Raw genomic sequence first — 18,476 nt, forward strand, 5'->3', positions numbered from 1 at the left:
TAAATACATTTATTGGTTACTTCATCCCAGTCCTCTCGTCTGAGTCTGCTCTTGGGTTCTCCTGTTCCACTCTGTGTAAAAATGTCCATTACCCCCTAAAACCTGCTCTGGACGGTTTACATCAAAATCAAATGTTGTTTCTGCCTTGATCTTCTTCTCTCAAAGGAGTGCCAATGTACATTTCAAGTTATAATTCTGCGTAAGGGAAGTAAATGTAAATCATTTTGTGTTAACAAGTAAAAATCTGCTTGGAATTAAAAATCGATCACATAAAAATGAAACAAGTTTGAATGCTGCTCAGCTCTCACTTATCTCCTTTCCTATTCTCTCACTTATCTCCTTTCCTATTCTCTCACTTATCCCCCCTTCCCCATCTTATCATCCCTCCCCATCTCACATCCTCTCCTTTTCTCCCCTAATTTCTTCTCCTCTCTTATGTGCTCCTCCTATTTCCTTAGCTCTTCTCATCCTCTCTCTATCTCCCTCCTCACCTCTCCTCTGTTCTCATTCTTCTGGGCATGGCTTCAGTGGGTTTTCCTCCACCCACAGAGAGTTGGCGTGTTTCTTGTTTCCAGCTGAACCCCGCCCCTTCAGCTTGATTGACAGCATCATGATGACAATTGCCAGGATACAGACAAGAGGGATGAAGATGAGTATAACTAATCCAGTGGGGAATTCTGATTCAGACAGCAACTCAGACTCAAGTTCTGGAGAGGGAGAGAACAGAGGAAGGTAAGATAAAAACCAACAGATTGTGATTCAGTTGTATTTGTATAGTCCGACATCATGGACTCATAAATTATGACATCATACCTATTGGTCGTCATACAGTGAGGTTGGTTCTGCCTGATTGGTTGGAGGCACTACATTCCCAGTTGCCGTCATGACTGTACTTGTACTGATCCACATTGCACTGGTAAACTCCACTGTCATCCTGACGAGCTCCCTGTAGACCCAGCAGAAAGGTACCATGAGTGTTCCTGGAGAAGATCAGCCTCCCCTTCTGGGCCTGGAGCCCTTGGTTGTCATCTGGGTATTTCAGGGTGCCATCATGGCCTAGAATCACCAGGGTCACCCTGTGAGAGGAGGAGGAGCCACGCCTCATGTAGAACCAGGTGAGTGCGTAGAGAGAGGCAGGGTCACCTGAGGTCAAAGTGCTGGTCAGCTCCACCCGCTTCCCATCTCTGACCTCCATGTCCAGATCTGTCTTGTTAACACTGAGGTCACTCACTGGGAGAGAGAGACATAGAGACAGAAAGAGAGAGACTCAAGTCAGACAAACTGCAAATTAGCACAACAAGATACTCTATAGATCTGATATACATTGCATGTTCTTCTACCGATGCAGTATTTTGTTGCCTTGTCATCAGGATAATTCACCCGTCTCTTGTAGGCGGAGTTCCATAGCTGCAGAAGAGGAGCTTGTACCATGTAGTAGCTTGTACCATACGCCGTGAGGATCCTGTAGCCACTCCTCCACCACACAGTAGTACCTCCCCCTGTCCCAGCTACGGGCTTGTCGAATGGTTAGTTCGAAGCTACACCTCTCACGTCTTCTCATACTGATTCGCTGTTCTGTGCCTAATTCCGCCCCTAGTGTTATCACTGCATCGCGGTCTGAGCTGAGGACGGTCTGGTTCCCCACCCCCTTCTTCTGGGCCAACCAGGTGACAGCGAAGCGGGATGAGTTAGAAGTTGCCTTGACAACGGAGCATTCCGTCTGTATGACTGCGTTGATGGTCTGATCCAGAGGGGAGGGGCTAGAGGACAGGGTAAGTACACCCTCTGGAAGAGAGAGAGAGAGATAAAGATAAAGAAAGTGTGATGGAGGCTGAGATCCTAACCCCAGGTTGACCTGTAACCTTTGACCTTACCTACCTAGAGTCTGGACCAACACAGCCAGCAGGTTGGAGTTCTGCGGATTCCTGTGTCTCCCTTGCAGGAACACTGAGATCACACACTGATAGCACCCTGCCTCCCCGCGGCTTGCTCTGATGATGCAGAGGATGTGATGCACTTCCCCCTTGCTGGTGGTCACCCTCAACTGGTAGTTACTCTGGTCACCGCGCCACATGATGTCACCGGTGTGCAACAGTGTCAGGATGTTGTCCGGGGCCGACCCCCCCTCGCGCTGCTCCAGGTCACAGTGACCGGGAGGGAGGGCCCTCGAACCCGACACACACCAGCTCCACCTCAAACCCCCCTGTCACCTCAATACTGCAACTCTTCAGGTCCACCCTTATCAGAGACTCTGCAGGCCGAGGACAATGCTGACATATCACTGATGACAACTGTCAGGTTTTTTAGGGCCAACTCTACTAGTGGTTGTAAGGGCAAGGAGATTCAATCGAATCCATCTGACATGTGAGACAACAGTGGTCAGCCATAAAGTTATTGATTTCTACATAGATAATGTGGGAGCTGAAAGCTTACCTCATGCTACATGTCTCAGTTAATATACCAACACTGTCTCCAATAACTTGAAGAATGAATCTGTGCCGAGTTAAATTAAATATTCATGGAAATCAATGAGGCAAACAAATGTTTAGTTTTCACTTTTCTGTTATGTTTGACCACCAGGGTGACACACACACACACTCTCTCTCTCTCTCTCTCTCTCTCACACACACACACAGTGCTCTTACCCACGGGACGGACCTCCACGATGCAGTCTTGTGATTGGCTGCTGGTTTTCTTGGCATTACCATTGGTTTATGTGGTCCACTCGTATACAGTGCACCGATAGGCTCCTGCGTCAGAGGGCTTAACCTCACTCAGCTCTAGGGTGAATGTGTCTGCTGTGGGACGCATGGTACGTACGTTTCACTGCCCCAACTCTGCCCCCGGTTCCATCACACCCACCCGGCTTTGGTTGGTGACATTACGGAAGGGCCCATTGTCGTGGAGGCTGATCTGTATTTCCAGGGGACGGAGAGCTGACCCTTGACCCCGCTCACTCTACAGGCGAGTTGTAGCTCGTCCCCTTCGTCAACGCTCACCTTCTGGTTCTCCATGGCAACGGCCAAACCTCTCTCTGAGAACAGAAAAAAAGAAGGTGCTGAGTGTGGGAAGTGTTTGTGTGGTACATGTGTAATAACAGAGGTCAGAGTCAGGTCAATGCACAAACTAAAGTTATTGAGGATATTGAGGTTCTGTTGTTGCTTGATGTAGCAGCCATTCGGGAAGCTGATGAAACACCTACAGCATTACATTGGGTGCATTTATAGTGTATCGGTTTTGTCAAGTCGCCTTTCAAAGTCAAAATGTGTTGCGTTATGGGGATAAAACTTGATTACAAGTTCTCATTTATAACTGCGACCTGGCCAAGATAGAGCAAAGCAGTGCGACACAAACAATACACATGGGATAGAGTTACACATGGGATAAACAAACGTACAGTCAATATAAATAAAGGTGACATAAAATAAAATAAATAAAAATCCTGCAGCCATCGCCTGCACTGTGGGAGGCTCTATTGTCAACCAATTATTACAGTGTTTTTGCCGGACCCACACAAACGTTACCAAAGACGTGGCTGGAACTGGAACTAACTTTGCCGCAATTTCATGTATACAGTGGGTATATACAAATTAATGGATATTTGATACCTGTACAGTACAGTTTGTCAGTGTGTGATATGGAGGCTCTAAACGGGTTATTTCGACATTGTAGAGAAAAACCTTCATAAACAAAGACAGCTACGTGTGTTCACACCGCCATATTGATCTGAGCCTTGCTGTTTGAAAACCACTACAGTGGATGCATCTCCCCTGTCGACGTCTGTCTGTACTCATCTTCAATAGCTTTACAACTCAAACACACCCTCTAACTCTGACTCAGGGCCTGATGACTCATCTGTAGTTCTGATTTGGATTTGCTTCTTGCAAGATTACTCACTTGTAGCTTTGATTCTGATTGGCTTCTTACTAGATTACTCACCTGTAGCTTTGATTCTGCTCAGTGTCAGGTCACTCACCTATAGCTCTGATGGTGATAGGCTCGGTGGTTGACTCCTGGCTGGGTCCCTGTGTGAAGAGCCCGTTCCTATCCCTCTCCTGTGACCAGGCCCTGCAGTGGTACACTCCCTAGTCCTGGGTTCTGACGGGCCGCAGGGTAAGCAGGTGTGTCTTCTCCCCCGTCCGCACAGCTCTCAGCTCGCCCCCGCTCTCTCTCCCACCGTACTCCGGCCCCACAGACAGGATGCCAGTTGGCCCAATCTGGCAACGTGGTTGCCTGTGCGTCTTTATGGGAGATTGGGTACCAGCTCAGGTCTGGGTCTTGGATCCACTCCTGGGCATGGCAGTAGATCCTCCCTGCATCGGACAGCTAAATCCTGGCCATCTTCAGCCTGTATGTGGCCTCCTCCAGCATGTCCAGACCAATGAACACTGCCTGGTACCGTCCTTCAAACCCCTGACCCAGACTCACCGTCAAATCACAGTCCAGAGAGATGATGGGGTGGGGCAAGGCCTCCCGTCTCCATGGAGATACCAGGTGACGGACAGGTGGGTGTGCTGGAAGGTGTTGCTGGAAGCGAGGCATTGCAGGGTTAGGGCAACCCCCTCTGACAGGCTGAAGGAAGCGTGGCCAGTGTAGGAGGTGGTCAGGGTGTCCTTGATCACTATGCAAATAGGACTTGAGGGATGGATATCAACACTACAGTAGGCAGGGGTTAATGTGATTGTCAGATTAAGTTCAAGTAACCAGAGTTAGTTAAGTAATGGTTTGTGAATTATACAGATATGGCAGACAAAGAAGGTAGTGTCATTTAGGCAGTAAAAAATAACATTACCCTTCAATGTGGCATTAGCATTGTACGTCCCGTTATATTCTAACTCTGAGTTTGGGGTGAGGCACTCATACTCGCCCTCGTTCCCCTCCTCCAGACTCTTCACGTGGAAGAGGACCGAAGTCACTGACCGGCACTCCAGAGTGATGCCACCGCCCCTGACGCGGACGCCATGGCATAGTTGTTGTCGTCTGTGCTGATGATCTGTATTTCACAGGTGGGTCTGTTTGGCTTGTAGATGGAGATTCTGAAGTCCTGCCGGGCTGCCTGGTTAGAGAAACTACTCACGTTGCAGGACATGAAGAAAGGGTAGCCAATCACACGATACAGAGGGCCAGACTGCACCTCCACAAGCACCGTAGCCCCGCCTAGATGGAGAACATAAGAAAAAAGAGGAAGATGATATTCTCAGACAAGTATTTCTGGCTTCAAATGTTTTTCATGGTTTCAGTCTGCACTGTCCTCCTCTTGTCAATAAACTAAGAAAACTGCATTCATATCGCCAAAGTTATGTCTCAACTGTAGTAGTTTGAGAACAGACACAGCTCCAGCTCAAAGGCTAAAACCTGCTGTAGAGGAGGTTTGAATGTGCTGCAAATCAAAATGTGTAATAACTGCTGCAACATTGCCATCTGACAGAAATCATCTTCCAGCGTCAGGGTTTGTGTTCAATTAATTGTTTTCATAGCGCCTGTTTGATGAAAGCAGAAACATCATGTGACTCATTCCCAGTAGACGTTGGCTGTTATGCCAAGGCTATTTCATAACATTTCATCAGCAGACCAACCATGTAGAAAACAGGTTTTAGAAACACTGATTTAGAACTGTGGCCATTTCAACAGTCCACCCCATCATCTGATAAAAGGACACTAAAATGCAACTCAACACTTTTCACTTTGCTAATAGTAAAAGAGAACTGACAATCTGCACAAAATGTTGTTACATATTACATTTCTATGTACTTTAATGTGCATAATGTTCTTTTTATTTTGCAAACTAAAAAGTAACCCTGGGTAGGAGTGGAGGGGTGTGTGTAGACCTGATGGTACTCTTACCCCATTGGATGAGTCCACTCAAGAAGAACAGGAGACTGGTCCTCCACTGGTACTGCTTGACGCAACCCATCCTGCCCAAAATTGACCAACACGCCAGGCCAAACTACACACCAAGCACACAGCTGTATCAACTACACACCAGTAGAAGTTATCTGAAGTCAGACACCTCCGCCTTACCTAATCTGTCTGTCAGTCTGTCTGTGTGTCTGTAATATGTGGGTTCTAATAATATTGCTTTTTCTTCTTCCTAAAGACAGACTGAGAAGAAGCAAAATATGTGGTTAGAGGGACAACTGAAATGAACAGAACACGCAGGCACTATGGGGACAGATACAATGGAAACACATGCATATTAAACGGGCATACTACTGTAAGTGTGTGTGTGTGTATGTCTGTGCCTGTGCCCGTGTGTGTGCCCGTGTCTGTGTGTGCCCGTGTGTGTGCCCGTGTGTGTGTGTGTGTGTGTGTGTGTGTGTGTGTGTGTGTGTGTGTGTGTGTGCGCACACCTGTGTTCTATATGCCGTCTGCCTCTGAGTCTTATCACAAAGGCTCAGAATAACATTACAGAGAGAAGATGCCTATATCAATCCATTACAGCCCCATTGTAAACCAATCTCAGTATTATTATTGCACCTGTGTCTCAGCATGAAATGATCCAAAACTGTCATCACATCAACGTTGAACTGACACTGCCATCTAGTGGAAAACGGGAAAACATATTGTGAGAAAAGGGCATGATGATACGACATACTACATACAACATGCTACTATAGTTTAGTGAGCTTGGGCTGCATGGCTCAGTAGTGCAACTGTGTGGACTTTAACTATTACTGCAGCTGCTACTATTCAGACTGCCTCAATGCTGAATGAGACAATAACTTACTTGTTCACAAGGGTCATGAAATGGAAGATAGGCCCTGCACAGATTATTACATCTATAATGAAACAGTAAAACCACAGGGGGGATATGGCCAATATACCACGGCCAAGGGTACAACGCAAAGCAGAGTACGTGCATATGTGTGTGTGCGTGCGTGCATGCGTGTGTGTGTGCGTGCATGTGTGTGTGCGTGTATGTGTGTGTGCGTGTGTGTGTGTGTGCATGTGTGTGTGTACATGTATGTGTGTGTGCGTTTGTGTGTGCTAGGTAGAGTAAGAGAGTGTAGAGTTGTCCAACTGCCAGTTCTAGGGATTGGCAGTTGAGGAAGGGATCTAGAACAGGAACGATGTTTCATCATATACCACATAACATCCACCAATCACAAAGCACCAGCACCAGGAACGGGAAGTATTACAGAGGACCTGACAGGAAGAGATGATAAACACACTCACACACACTGTTACGTTCTGTGCTGTGGTGAATGTGCGTTCAAGGGCTGGTGTGTATTGTCTCCATTCTCTGGGAAAAGTATGCAAAGTTGTGTGTTGAGTGTGTCCCGCAGTATGTGCGTGTCTGCGGAGATAGGAGTTTGTGTTGTGTGTTGTTAATGGGGCTCTCATTGTGAGGATGAGTGACTCGTTGGAGAGGACCACCGACACCCCTCTGTCTGGGCCCTCAGAGAAAACCCCCAGAGAGGGCTCTGACCCTGAAGAAGAGGGTGAAGGGGGTGATGGAAGTGGGATGCGTTGGGAAGATGGAGGCCTGTCTGTGGAGCTTCAGAGGGGAATGGAGACGCTTCGTGTGAGTGGAGAGCTGACCGACGTGACTCTGCGAGTTCAGGAACAGGACTTCCCCTGCCACAGAGCTGTGCTCGCCGCCGCCAGCCACTACTATAGGTACATGCACACACACTCTCTTCCATAGCTGTAGAATGACCTCAGATGTTTATTTCACAACGTTGTCAAGCTATAATGCTTAGAGAACATTATGTGTGTGTCCAGGGCGATGTTCTGCAGTGGTCTGAGAGAGAGTCATGAGAAGCAGGTGGAGATTAAAGGGGTGGACAGTGAGACCATGAAGACTCTACTGGACTACACCTATACTAGCCGAGCCACCATCACACACACCAACGTCCAGAGAACACTGGAGGCCGCCAGCCTGTTCCAGGTGAGTCTACTAATGGCAGCGCAACGCTGCGTAAACTCCATATCAAATCAAATCAAATGTTATTTGTCACATACACATGGTTAGCAGATGTTAATGCGAGTGTAGCGAAATGCTTGTGCTTCTAGTTCCGACAATGCAGTAATAACCAACAAGTAATCTAGCTAACAATTCCAAAACTACTACCTTATGGACACAAGTGTAAGGGGATAAGAATATGTACATAAAGATATATGAATGAGTGATGGTACAGAGCGGCATAGGCAAGATACAGTAGATGGCATTGAGTGCAGTATATACATATGAGATGAGTATGTAAACAAAGTGGCATAGTTAAAGTGGCTAGTGATACATGTATTACATAAAGATGCAGTAGATGATAGAGTACAGTATATACATATACATATGAGATGAGTAATGTAGGGTATGTAAACATTATATTAGGTAGCATTGTTTAAAGTGGCTAGTGATATATTTTACATCATTTCCCATCAATTCCCATTATTAAAGTGGCTGGAGTTGAGTCAGTGTGTTGGCAGCAGCCACTCAATGTTAGTGGTGGCTGTTTAACAGTCTGATGGCCTTGAGATAGAAGCTGTTTTTCAGTCTCTCGGTCCCAGCTTTGATGCACCTGTACTGAATAAATACTGTATAAACACTATTAAAAACTGGGTGGTTCGAGCCCTGAATGCTGATTGCATGACAGCTGTGGTATATCATACCACGGGTATGACAAAACATTTATGTTTACTGCACTAATTACATAGGTAACCAGTTTATAATAGCAATAAGGCACCTCGGGGGTTTGTGGTATATGGGCAATGTTCCCCGGCTAAGGGCTGTATCCAGGTACTCCACATTGAGTCTAACTAAGAACAGCCCTTAGCTGTGGTATATTGGCCATATACCACACCCCCTCTGGCCTTATTGCTTAACTGAAACACCAGAGAAATGCAGCAGAAACAAGTCATATTTCAGCCTTTTTCCTTCATCTTTGTCATTTTATCTCTGCTTCTCGGTGCTATCCTCTGTTTCTGTCAACTCATAACACAACCTTAGGGACTTGTTGAACATGTAAATCCCGGTCTTCCTCCTTGTGGAAATAGTGCATACAGTCACAAACTTCATCATATTTCCTACTTATTTGTCATCAGACAGAAGATGACTCTGAATCAGGTGACAGTTGAGACAGGGAAGTGAAAGTCATTCTTGTTGTTTACTCTCAGGATCTGTTTTCCACTCAGGCCTGAATTAGGCTCACAGCTGGATGACAGGGTGTGTGGGTGTATGTGTGTGTGTGTGTGTGTGCGTGTATGCATGACAGTATGCGTGAGAATGTCGATTGAAGTCAGATAAAAGTGAATTAGATTAAGTTCGGTAAAAAATATTGTCTGTCATCTTGATTTCATCTCTTGCCTCTCTGTCTGTCTCCCCTTTCGGTCTGTCTCCCCTCCCGGTCTGTCTCCCCTCTCTGTCTCCATCTTCTCTCTCCAGTTTCCTCGTGTAGTGGAGGCCTGTGCAGGGTTCCTGGCTGACTCTCTCCAGCCAGAGAGCTGTGTAGGTGTACTGCGTCTGGCTGAGGCCCACTCATTGCCTGCACTGAGAGACAGGGTCCAGGACTACCTGGTTTCAGAGTTCTCCAGAGTGGTTCAGCATGAGGAGTACCTGGAGCTGCCAGCGGGGGCGTTGCAGAACGCTATGAAGAGAGATGACCTGGGAGTGACAAGGGAGGAGAGTGTGTTTGAGGTATAGTATACATTTCATTACCTTAAAAAAGCCATCACTTTCTTGCCTTTCACAAGATTTTTCATTTACTTTATGAGGAATGCAAAAATCCATCCATCCATCCAATATTTACTGTACTATAGGCTCTGATGCGCTGGGTGCGAGCAAAGGAGGAGGAGAGATGCCTCCTACTAGCTGGTCTTCTGTCATACGTGCGTCTGCCACTGCTGGAGCCGGCTTACTTCCTGGAAACGGTGGAGGCCGACCAGCTGATTCGCCGCTGTGACGAGGCCTTCACCCTACTGCAGGAGGCCCGCACCTACCACCTGTCAGGCAACGAGGTGTGTGTGTGATCATACTGGTATCCTGTTTGTGTTTATAAATGTTAGTTTGGGTTGGTGTGTATGTGATTTTTGATGTGTCTCTGTCCGTGTGTGTCTGAGTGTGTGTGTAGGTGGTCACAGAGCGTACCAAGCCTCGTTTACAGCACTACCTATCTGAGGTGTTCATGATCATCGGTGGCTGCACCAAAGAGGAGCGCTTCGTTGCCACTGTGACCTGCCTTGACCCTCTGCGCCGCAGCCGGCTGGAAGTCGCCAAGCTGCCAATCACAGAGATGGAGGAGGAGTCCCACAACCGGAAGTGGGTGGAGTTTGCTTGTGTCACCTTCCGGAATGAGGTGTTCATATCCGGTGAGTGATGCAGCTAGTTTTGTTAAATTCACATCTGAGCATTTGTCCCTGAGAGCATCATTACTAAGATGGAGCGACGATATTGCTGGAGGCCATTGTGTGGGATGTTTTCACAATCAGCTGTGGTTTCCTGTGTGAGAGTGCTGTATTTATTGGCTTTCTGTTCATGGGAGGGTTTAGTACCATAGAGAATGATAGAGGACTCTTCTTTGTATCTGTCCCATTATGGCATCTTTGACCGCATAGGAAGCGCCATGGAGGCCATCTGCATTTTGATTTTCTTCTTCTACTACTTCTATGAGTTGGTAAACGAACTGTAAGGGTGCATACTGTCACCAGGAGTGTGTTGTTTGAACAGGATTAAAGCCAAGTTTGGTTATTTACTGACACCAGCAGTTATGGAATGTTCGCTCACAAACATAATTAATTGGCTGATCCCTCCTAATGACCTGAATGGAATTATGTGATTATTTCTTAACCCATAGGTTAAGGAAGTCCCACCCAGTTGATTATTTCAAAATGGTGGCGTCCTCAATGGTGCTGCCCATGCTTAAACTGTTTTTTGGGATCTAGAGTCCTCTATCATTCTCTATGGTTAGCACTCAATGGCTATGTTTCATTCCAAAATGTTGACTAACCCAATCTTGCATCCTATCTTCCCTCACTTTCTCCTCCTTGTGGATCTGAGGTAAAGGGGTAAATGTAAGCAATAGCTCCACTTAGTTTCTGATTCTTTACTTATTATATCCATCCAGTCCTATCAGATCTATGAAGGAGACAGAGCAAGCACAATACGGGGTGCTAACTTTTTGGAATAAATCCAGAACAGCAGTGGTATTCCTCATTCACACACCATTGGGATTGTACACAGCCCCATATCCAGAGACAATGCATGAATCATTTTAGAATACCAAGGTGCCTTCTTCCTAAGGCAAGTGCCGCTCTATTTTGTTACCTCTACTAAGTGAAATGTCACAGACACCTAGGTTAAGTCCTAACATTAGGGCCGTGCACAAACCTTTCACGCGGCAGGTGCTTAAACTGAAAAAAGGGCATATGTGTGGATATTTTAGTATATAGTGTTTAGCTAGAGTCTAGACTACCTGTGTTGCTGGTGCCGACTGAGGAAGGGATGGAGTTGGGTCGGAGCGAGGGTCATTGATGCAGCCGCTCCTCTCTGTCTTTCTGCCTCTCTCTGGGGCGTGTATCAACCAAACAGACTGAATATTGATGATGATGTAAATCAAGTGTTATCAAGTGTTAATCAAATGTTATGCTGCTGTGGCAGTACTGTTGATATTTAAACTATAGCTAGCTACACACACTCTACCGGAGATCGAATCTCAAGCCATGCATGTTTGTATACCGGGCAGGCACAATCTTAGTACAGGGCAGACTGGGAAAAATGTGCAACCTCTGTACTGGCCAGACCAACAGGCTCAACCAACGGACGAGGTAGGGGTGGGGGTTGGCAAACTTGACGGCGTCACGACGACTTGCGGGCAATGGGTTTATAACCACAATGACAAAACAATGATCCCACTTCCCAAAAGGGGACTTGGCGAGTGAGATGGCAAAGGTTAATGTGCCTGCATAACGTGACTTTTCCCTGCCAAATTCCCCTCCCTTACTTCAACAAACCATGGTTGTTCTTCTTTTTCACTCTCACCATCATCTTGTTGCTGCAGGAGGAAAAGAGACACAGCACGAGGCGTGGAAGTACAACGGTGCCCTGGACAGGTGGATCCCCATTGAGCCCCTGGTGACTGGGCGCTGGAGACACAAGATGGCAGTTCACGGGGGGAAGGTGTATGCCCTGGGGGGGTTCGATGGGACTCAGAGACTCACCAGCGTGGAAGCCTACGACACATTTCACAACCGCTGGACACCGGTCAGTCAGTCTGTCTGTATGTATTATATGGTGTGATCACTAAAGTCATTCTGCATTGGAGCGACTGTCTGATGAGACATGTTGTTACACAAGATATCTGACAAATAGAGTTTCATAAGACACACACATAAACTGCTCCGATTCATGTTCCAGGCCCCGCCCCTCCTGTTGGGCGTCAGCTCATTCGCTGCAGCAAGCTTCAATAAGTGGATCTTTGCGATCGGGGGAGGGCCCAACGGGAAGCTGGCCACTGATAGGCTGCAGTGCTGGGAGCCAGGGACTGAGAGCTGGGGCCTGCGGTCACCCATGCCCATCGAGGCTAAATGTACTAATGCTGTCACCTTCAGGGAACGCATCTATGTAGTTGGTCAGTGGATTAAACCTGTTCTACTCTCAGTTCACCTGTGCAATCATATTGAGTGTGTTTGTGTGTGTGTGTCCATTTGTGTGTCAGTGTGTGTGTATCTGTTGTAACAATCCTCCCCTCTCCCCAGGCGGTGCCATGCATGCTCTGTACTGCTACTCCCCCCAGTTAGACAGCTGGTCTATGGTGACCCGGCTGGGCGAGAGGGCGAGCTGCGCCATCGCAGCCTGTAACAACAAACTATTCATCACTGGTGGCCGTGACGAAAAGAACCAGGTCATCTCCACGGTGATGTGCTGGGACCCAGTCACAACCACAATGACAGAGGAATGTGTGTTACCGCTTGGTGTCTCTCACCACGGAAGCGTCACACTCCACAAGTCCTACACGCACATCCACAGGATAGCACCTGCAACCGTGTCGGTGTGACAGAGAGCTGGGACTATGTGTGTGAGAATGAATGTGTGGAGAAAAACACAGGTGGATGAGGAGCATGGACTGTGTGTGGGTGTCGGCTTTTTAATTATTGTAAGTTGTCTGTGAAATAACTAAATGTAATGCTGAGTGTAGTCTCATAACATTATTAAAAGTGTAATATCACATTCAAACCGGTACCACTAAATACATCTAAAAATGACATTTGCATGAGCTGACTTTCTATCTGTATTGTGGGAGTGTTCTGTCAGAACACAGAGGCATCTATTAATGTGCTATTAATGTGCTGCACGGTTTTCACACCCACATTACCCAGTTATACCCTCTCTGTCTTTCACAGCAGATGTACAGTTTGTGGTTATTATGGTTTCATAACTACCTTGAATCTACGCACTCTTTCTCTTCTCTCACTAACACTTCTCTTTTCCTACTAGCACTGACTTTACTGATAGTACTTAATTGAGGAGAAATGTGACAGTGATATGTGGTTTTCTCACCTAGCTATCTTAAAATGAATGTAGGGATCACAAAATGTATTTACCTCATGTAACATTAGACTTGAATTTTCATGCCAATTTTCGTGCCCGGGTTACCTGGGAGAAAATTAATTATTCTCGGGATGGAACTTTCGTAAAATCCATGGAAAATATTCAACCCTAATATGAACCATGAGGGGCAGGCATAAGTGACACTGGACTAGCACAGACACCAAGGTTTCCATCCAATTGGCAACAGATTTCTATGCAAATATTCTCAGATTTGCATATAAACCAAATATGAGCATGTCAGGGTTTCCTTTAAGAACATTTGGCGCCGAACAATGTGACAAAGAAGATTTTAATTTACCAGACATTTGAGAAATGTACTGGGACATCCATATTCAGATCCAACTTGGCGCAGGCAGAAACCATCTATAAATTGGCCAAATGAGCCACATTTAGAACCTAAATGTCCTTAAAAACAGCCTATAAGAAATTACAAAAACACTGTGTCTTGTGTTTAGATGTGTAGCATATGCAAAGCTTTACAGACTATTTTTGTTATTGTTTTTTATAATACTTTCCTAAAAAAATGATTGTCTACCTCAGGTTCCGCTGTTGAGATTTGAGCACTAAATGCTTCAGGGCATTGCATGAATATACTGCAGACCTATAGACTTAGGTGTCCACTGTATGATATTAATATAAAAGATATAGCCTATATAAAGGAATAGAAGCTTAGGACTATCCCCAGAGTGATAGAGAGATAGGAAGAGAAGTTTAGGCCTATCCCCAGAGTGATAGAGAGATAGGAAGAGAAGTTTAGGCCTATCCCCAGAGTGATAGAGAGATAGGAAGAGAAGTTTAGGCCTATCCCCAGAGTGATAGAGAGATAGGAAGAGAAGTTTAGGCCTATCCCCAGAGAGATAGAGAGATAGGAAGAGAAGTTTAGGCCTATCCCCAGAGTGATAGAGAGATAGGAAGAGAAGTTTAGGCCTATCCCCAGAGAGATAGAGAGATAGGAATAGAAGTTTAGGCCTATCCCCAGAGTGATAGAGAGATAGGAAGAGAAGTTTAGGCCTATCCCCAGAGAGATAGAGAGATAGGAAGAGAAGTTTAGGCCTATCCCCAAAGTGATAGAGAGATAGGAAGAGAAGTTTAGGCCTATCCCCAGAGAGATAGAGAGATAGGAAGAGAAGTTTAGGCCTATCCCCAGAGTGATAGAGAGATAGGAAGAGAAGTTTAGGCCTATCCCCAGAGAGATAGAGAGATAGGAAGAGAAGTTTAGGCCTATCCCCAAAGTGATAGAGAGATAGGAAGAGAAGTTTAGGCCTATCCCCAGAGAGATAGAGAGATAGGAAGAGACGTTTAGGCCTATCCCCAGAGCGATAGGGAGATAGGAAGAGAAGTTTAGGCCTATCCCCAAAGCGCTAGAGACAACCCTCCCCTATTTTGGATCCCCTCTCCCCCAATAATTTGCCATCTGTCCGTTGACGCATTCATCTTAAAGGCTCGGTGTAGTCAAAAACCCTATTTGTCTAAGTTTTATATATATATTTCTACGCTATGAGGTTGGAATAATACTATGAAATTGTGAAAGTTATGATAATGTCCTTTTAGTGTAAGAGCTGTTTGAAAAGATCGCCTCAAATTCAAGCCTGTTTAAGTGGGATGGAGTTTTGGCCTGCCTGGTGACATCACCAAGCGTTACCGTTTCTTAATAGCTCAATAAGAAAGAGAGTTCCAAGCCTCTCTGCCAATAACAGCTAGATTTCAGTTTTACTCTCCCCACTCCCAAACAGTCCGAGCAAAATTCTTGCTTGAGAAATTGCTTTTTGCTAAGAGTATGTAAATATTTTACCATTTTCATTTAAAACAATCACAGTAAGTCAGAGGTAGCACCAATTGTCTGGGGCCTGTAGTTTTTCCTGATCTGGCAACCTAACCAGGGAAAAACTTCTGACCTTGTACGGTATGACGTGATTCTTCTGTTTAATATGGGCTACAAAGGGGATTAGGTCAGATGGTTTTAAAAAACTCCTGGAAAAACTCCTGGCCTTGGATAGGATGAAAACCCAGTCAAACTGTAGCAACCTTGTACTTGTTCATATACAGTGCATTCGGAAAGTATTCAGACCCCTTGAATTTTAATTTGTTACGTTACTGCCTTATTTTAAAATGGATTAAATCCTGTTTTCCCCTCATCAATCTACACACAATACCCCATAATGACAAAGCAAAAATGGGCTTTTATCATTTTTAGCAAATGTATACATTTTAAAAACTGAAGTATCATATTTATATAATTATTCAGACTCTTTACTCAGTACTTTGTTGAAGCACCTTCGGCAGCGATTACAGCATCAAATCTTCTTGGGTATGATGCTAAAAGCTTGGCACAGCTGTATTTGGGGAGTTTCTCCCATTCTACTCTGCAGATCCTCTCAAGCTCTGTCAGGTTGGATGGGGAGCGTCGATGCACAGCTATTTTCAGGTTTTTTCAGAAATGTCCGATCAGGTTCAAGTCCGGGCTCTGGCTGGGCCACTCAAGGACATTCAGAGACTTGTCCCAAAGCCACTCCTGTTGTCTTGGCTGTGTGCGTAGGGTCATTGTCCTGTTGGAAGGTGAAACTTTGCCCCAGTCAGAGGTCCTGCGCTCTCTGGAGCAGGTTTTCATCAAGGACATCTCTGTACTTTTCTCTGTTCATCTTTCCTTCGATCCTGACTACTCTCCCAGTCCCTGCTGCTGAAAAACATCCCCACAGCATGATGCTGCAATCACCATGCTTCATCCTAGGGATGGTGCAAGGTTTCTTGCAGATGCTTGGCATTCAGGCCAAAGAGTTCAATCTTGGTTTCATCAGACCAGAGAATCTTGTTTCTCATGGTCTGAGAGTTCTTTAGGTACCTTTTGGCAAACTCCAAGTGGGCTGTCATGTGCCTTTTACTGAGGAGTGGCTTCCATCTGGCCACCCTACCATAAAGGCATGATTGGCGGAGTGCTGCAGAGATGGTTATTCTTCTGGAAGGTTCTCCCTTCTCAACAGAGGAACTCTGGAGCTCTGTCAGAGTGACCAGCCAGTTCTTGGTCAACTCTCTGACCAAGGCCCTTTTCCCCCGATTGCCCAGTTTGGCAGCTCTAGGAAGAGTCTTGGTGGGTCCAAACTTCTTCCATTAAAGAATGATGGAGGCCACTGGGTTCTTGTGGACCTTCAACGGCTCAGACATTTTTTGGTTCCCCAGATCTGTGCCTCGACATAATCCTGTCTCTGAGCTCTACACACAATCCCTTTGATCTCATGGCTTGTTTTTTGCTCTGACATACACTGTCAACAGTGGGACATTATGTAGACAGGCGTGTGCCTTTACAAATCATGCCCAATCAATTGAATTTACCACAGGTGGACTCCAATCAACTTGTAGAAACATCTCAAGGATGATCAATTGAAACAGGATGCACCTGAGCTCATTTTCGATTCTCATAGCAAATGGTCGGAAGTCTTATTAAGTATATAAGGTATAACTGTTTTTTAGTTTTAATTAATTAGCAAAAAATAAAAATAAAATGTTTTCGCTTTGTCATTATAGTGTATTGTGTGTAGATTGATGAACATTTTGTATTTAATACATTTTAGAATAAGGCTATAACAACAAAATGTGGAAAAAGTCTAGGGGTCTGAGTAGTTTCCGAATGCACTGTAAATTATATATTAAAGAAGGACTAGGGGTGTTTCCAATACACTAGCACATTAATTCCCAACCAGGGGGTACTTGAGAAGACTCATGAGACCATAAGCCTTCTGCTAAAATGCACATGAGGGGGAACTCCGGGCAGAGCCAAATTCTGTTGGTGGGTACAGTAACCAAAAAAGGTTGGTAACCACTGCCCTAGTCTAAGCGAAGTCACTAACATCCGGTTTTCAGGGATACAATATTTTCAACCTAGCTTCCATTTTCCCAGAAAAACGGAAGTGGGGACTTCACTCTGGTGTCTTTCTACTCCTGCTACGTTAGGTTACCTATACACAGACACAGAGAAAGCAACATGATTGGACAATACAACTCAAACGGCTGAGCTTGCTTTATGCAGGTTTGCATCTTGTAGTCCTGCCATTTGTAACTGTAGGCCTAATAAAACATTTACTCAAAGTCTATATCAACTATTGTGCTTATTCATACATTCCAGTTAACCTGTTTGGGATAGGCCCCGTTCTCTCAATTTCCGCCTGAAGACATACCCCAATCTATCTGCCTGTAACCCATTTGAAAGGAAACACTCTGAATTTTGTGGAAATGTGAATTGAATGTAGGACAATATAACACAATAGATCTGGTAGAAGAAAATATAAGGAAATAAACAGACGTTTTCTGTTTTTTATTGTTGAAGCGTCGTCTTTCAACTGAACAAGAACAGCCAAACATTCAGATAGGATGCTGGGGATGATTTTAATGAAGACCATAAGAGGACAACAGTATTCGAGCAACGTTTCAGACTGATATCATCAGGAATGAGCGAGCTACATGACATTGAGCATGTAGTCACCCAGGTGTCCCACACAAGTTGCCCAAATGTACCCAAGTGGCCGAATTGGTACAGTGATACATTTTGATGCAAATAACTATATACAAAAAATAATAATCATAATATTTACATTTAAAAATATATATATATTTGAAATTGTGAAAAAATTAAAAATAACAAGGGTAACTATTTACACACTTTCAATGTATAATGTACAATATTGTGAAGACCCTCAGTCCACTACACAATATTGTGCTGCTGATGCCATAGCCCATAGCAGTCTTTTTCGGGTATAAAACAGAGGGTCACTGAACAAGTGGTGCAGCAAGCTCCCAGATGAGCAGCTCCCTGAAGACTAGCTGTGAGATGGGGGGCTGTCCACAGCTCTTAGCCATTTCCTTCTGCAGGATGAAGGCATTCACCACAGCAATGTCGATGAAATGATAAAACAATGTCTTGTGGAGAACATTGTAATAACCT

The 18,476-nt window shown here is 45.3% G+C and overlaps 1 protein-coding gene and 1 pseudogene across 1 annotated transcript; one reads left to right on the top strand and one right to left on the bottom strand.

Moving 5' to 3' along the window:
• Positions 1 to 465: 465 nt before the first annotated feature.
• On the bottom strand, positions 466 to 5,914 carry LOC110502076 (annotated as a pseudogene).
• Positions 5,915 to 7,144: 1,230 nt separating this feature from the next.
• Positions 7,145 to 13,187, top strand: klhl6 (kelch-like family member 6). Its single transcript, XM_021579345.2, has 8 exons — positions 7,145 to 7,620; positions 7,726 to 7,891; positions 9,383 to 9,634; positions 9,757 to 9,954; positions 10,068 to 10,305; positions 11,994 to 12,196; positions 12,350 to 12,563; positions 12,691 to 13,187. The coding sequence occupies exons 1-8, from the start codon at positions 7,352 to 7,354 to the stop codon at positions 12,987 to 12,989; spliced, it is 1,839 nt and encodes a 612-aa protein (XP_021435020.2). The 5' UTR covers positions 7,145 to 7,351; the 3' UTR covers positions 12,990 to 13,187.
• Positions 13,188 to 18,476: the final 5,289 nt, after the last annotated feature.

This window comes from Oncorhynchus mykiss, chromosome 22, assembly GCF_013265735.2.
Source record: "Oncorhynchus mykiss isolate Arlee chromosome 22, USDA_OmykA_1.1, whole genome shotgun sequence".
In the NCBI taxonomy this organism is placed as follows: Eukaryota; Metazoa; Chordata; class Actinopteri; order Salmoniformes; family Salmonidae; genus Oncorhynchus; species Oncorhynchus mykiss.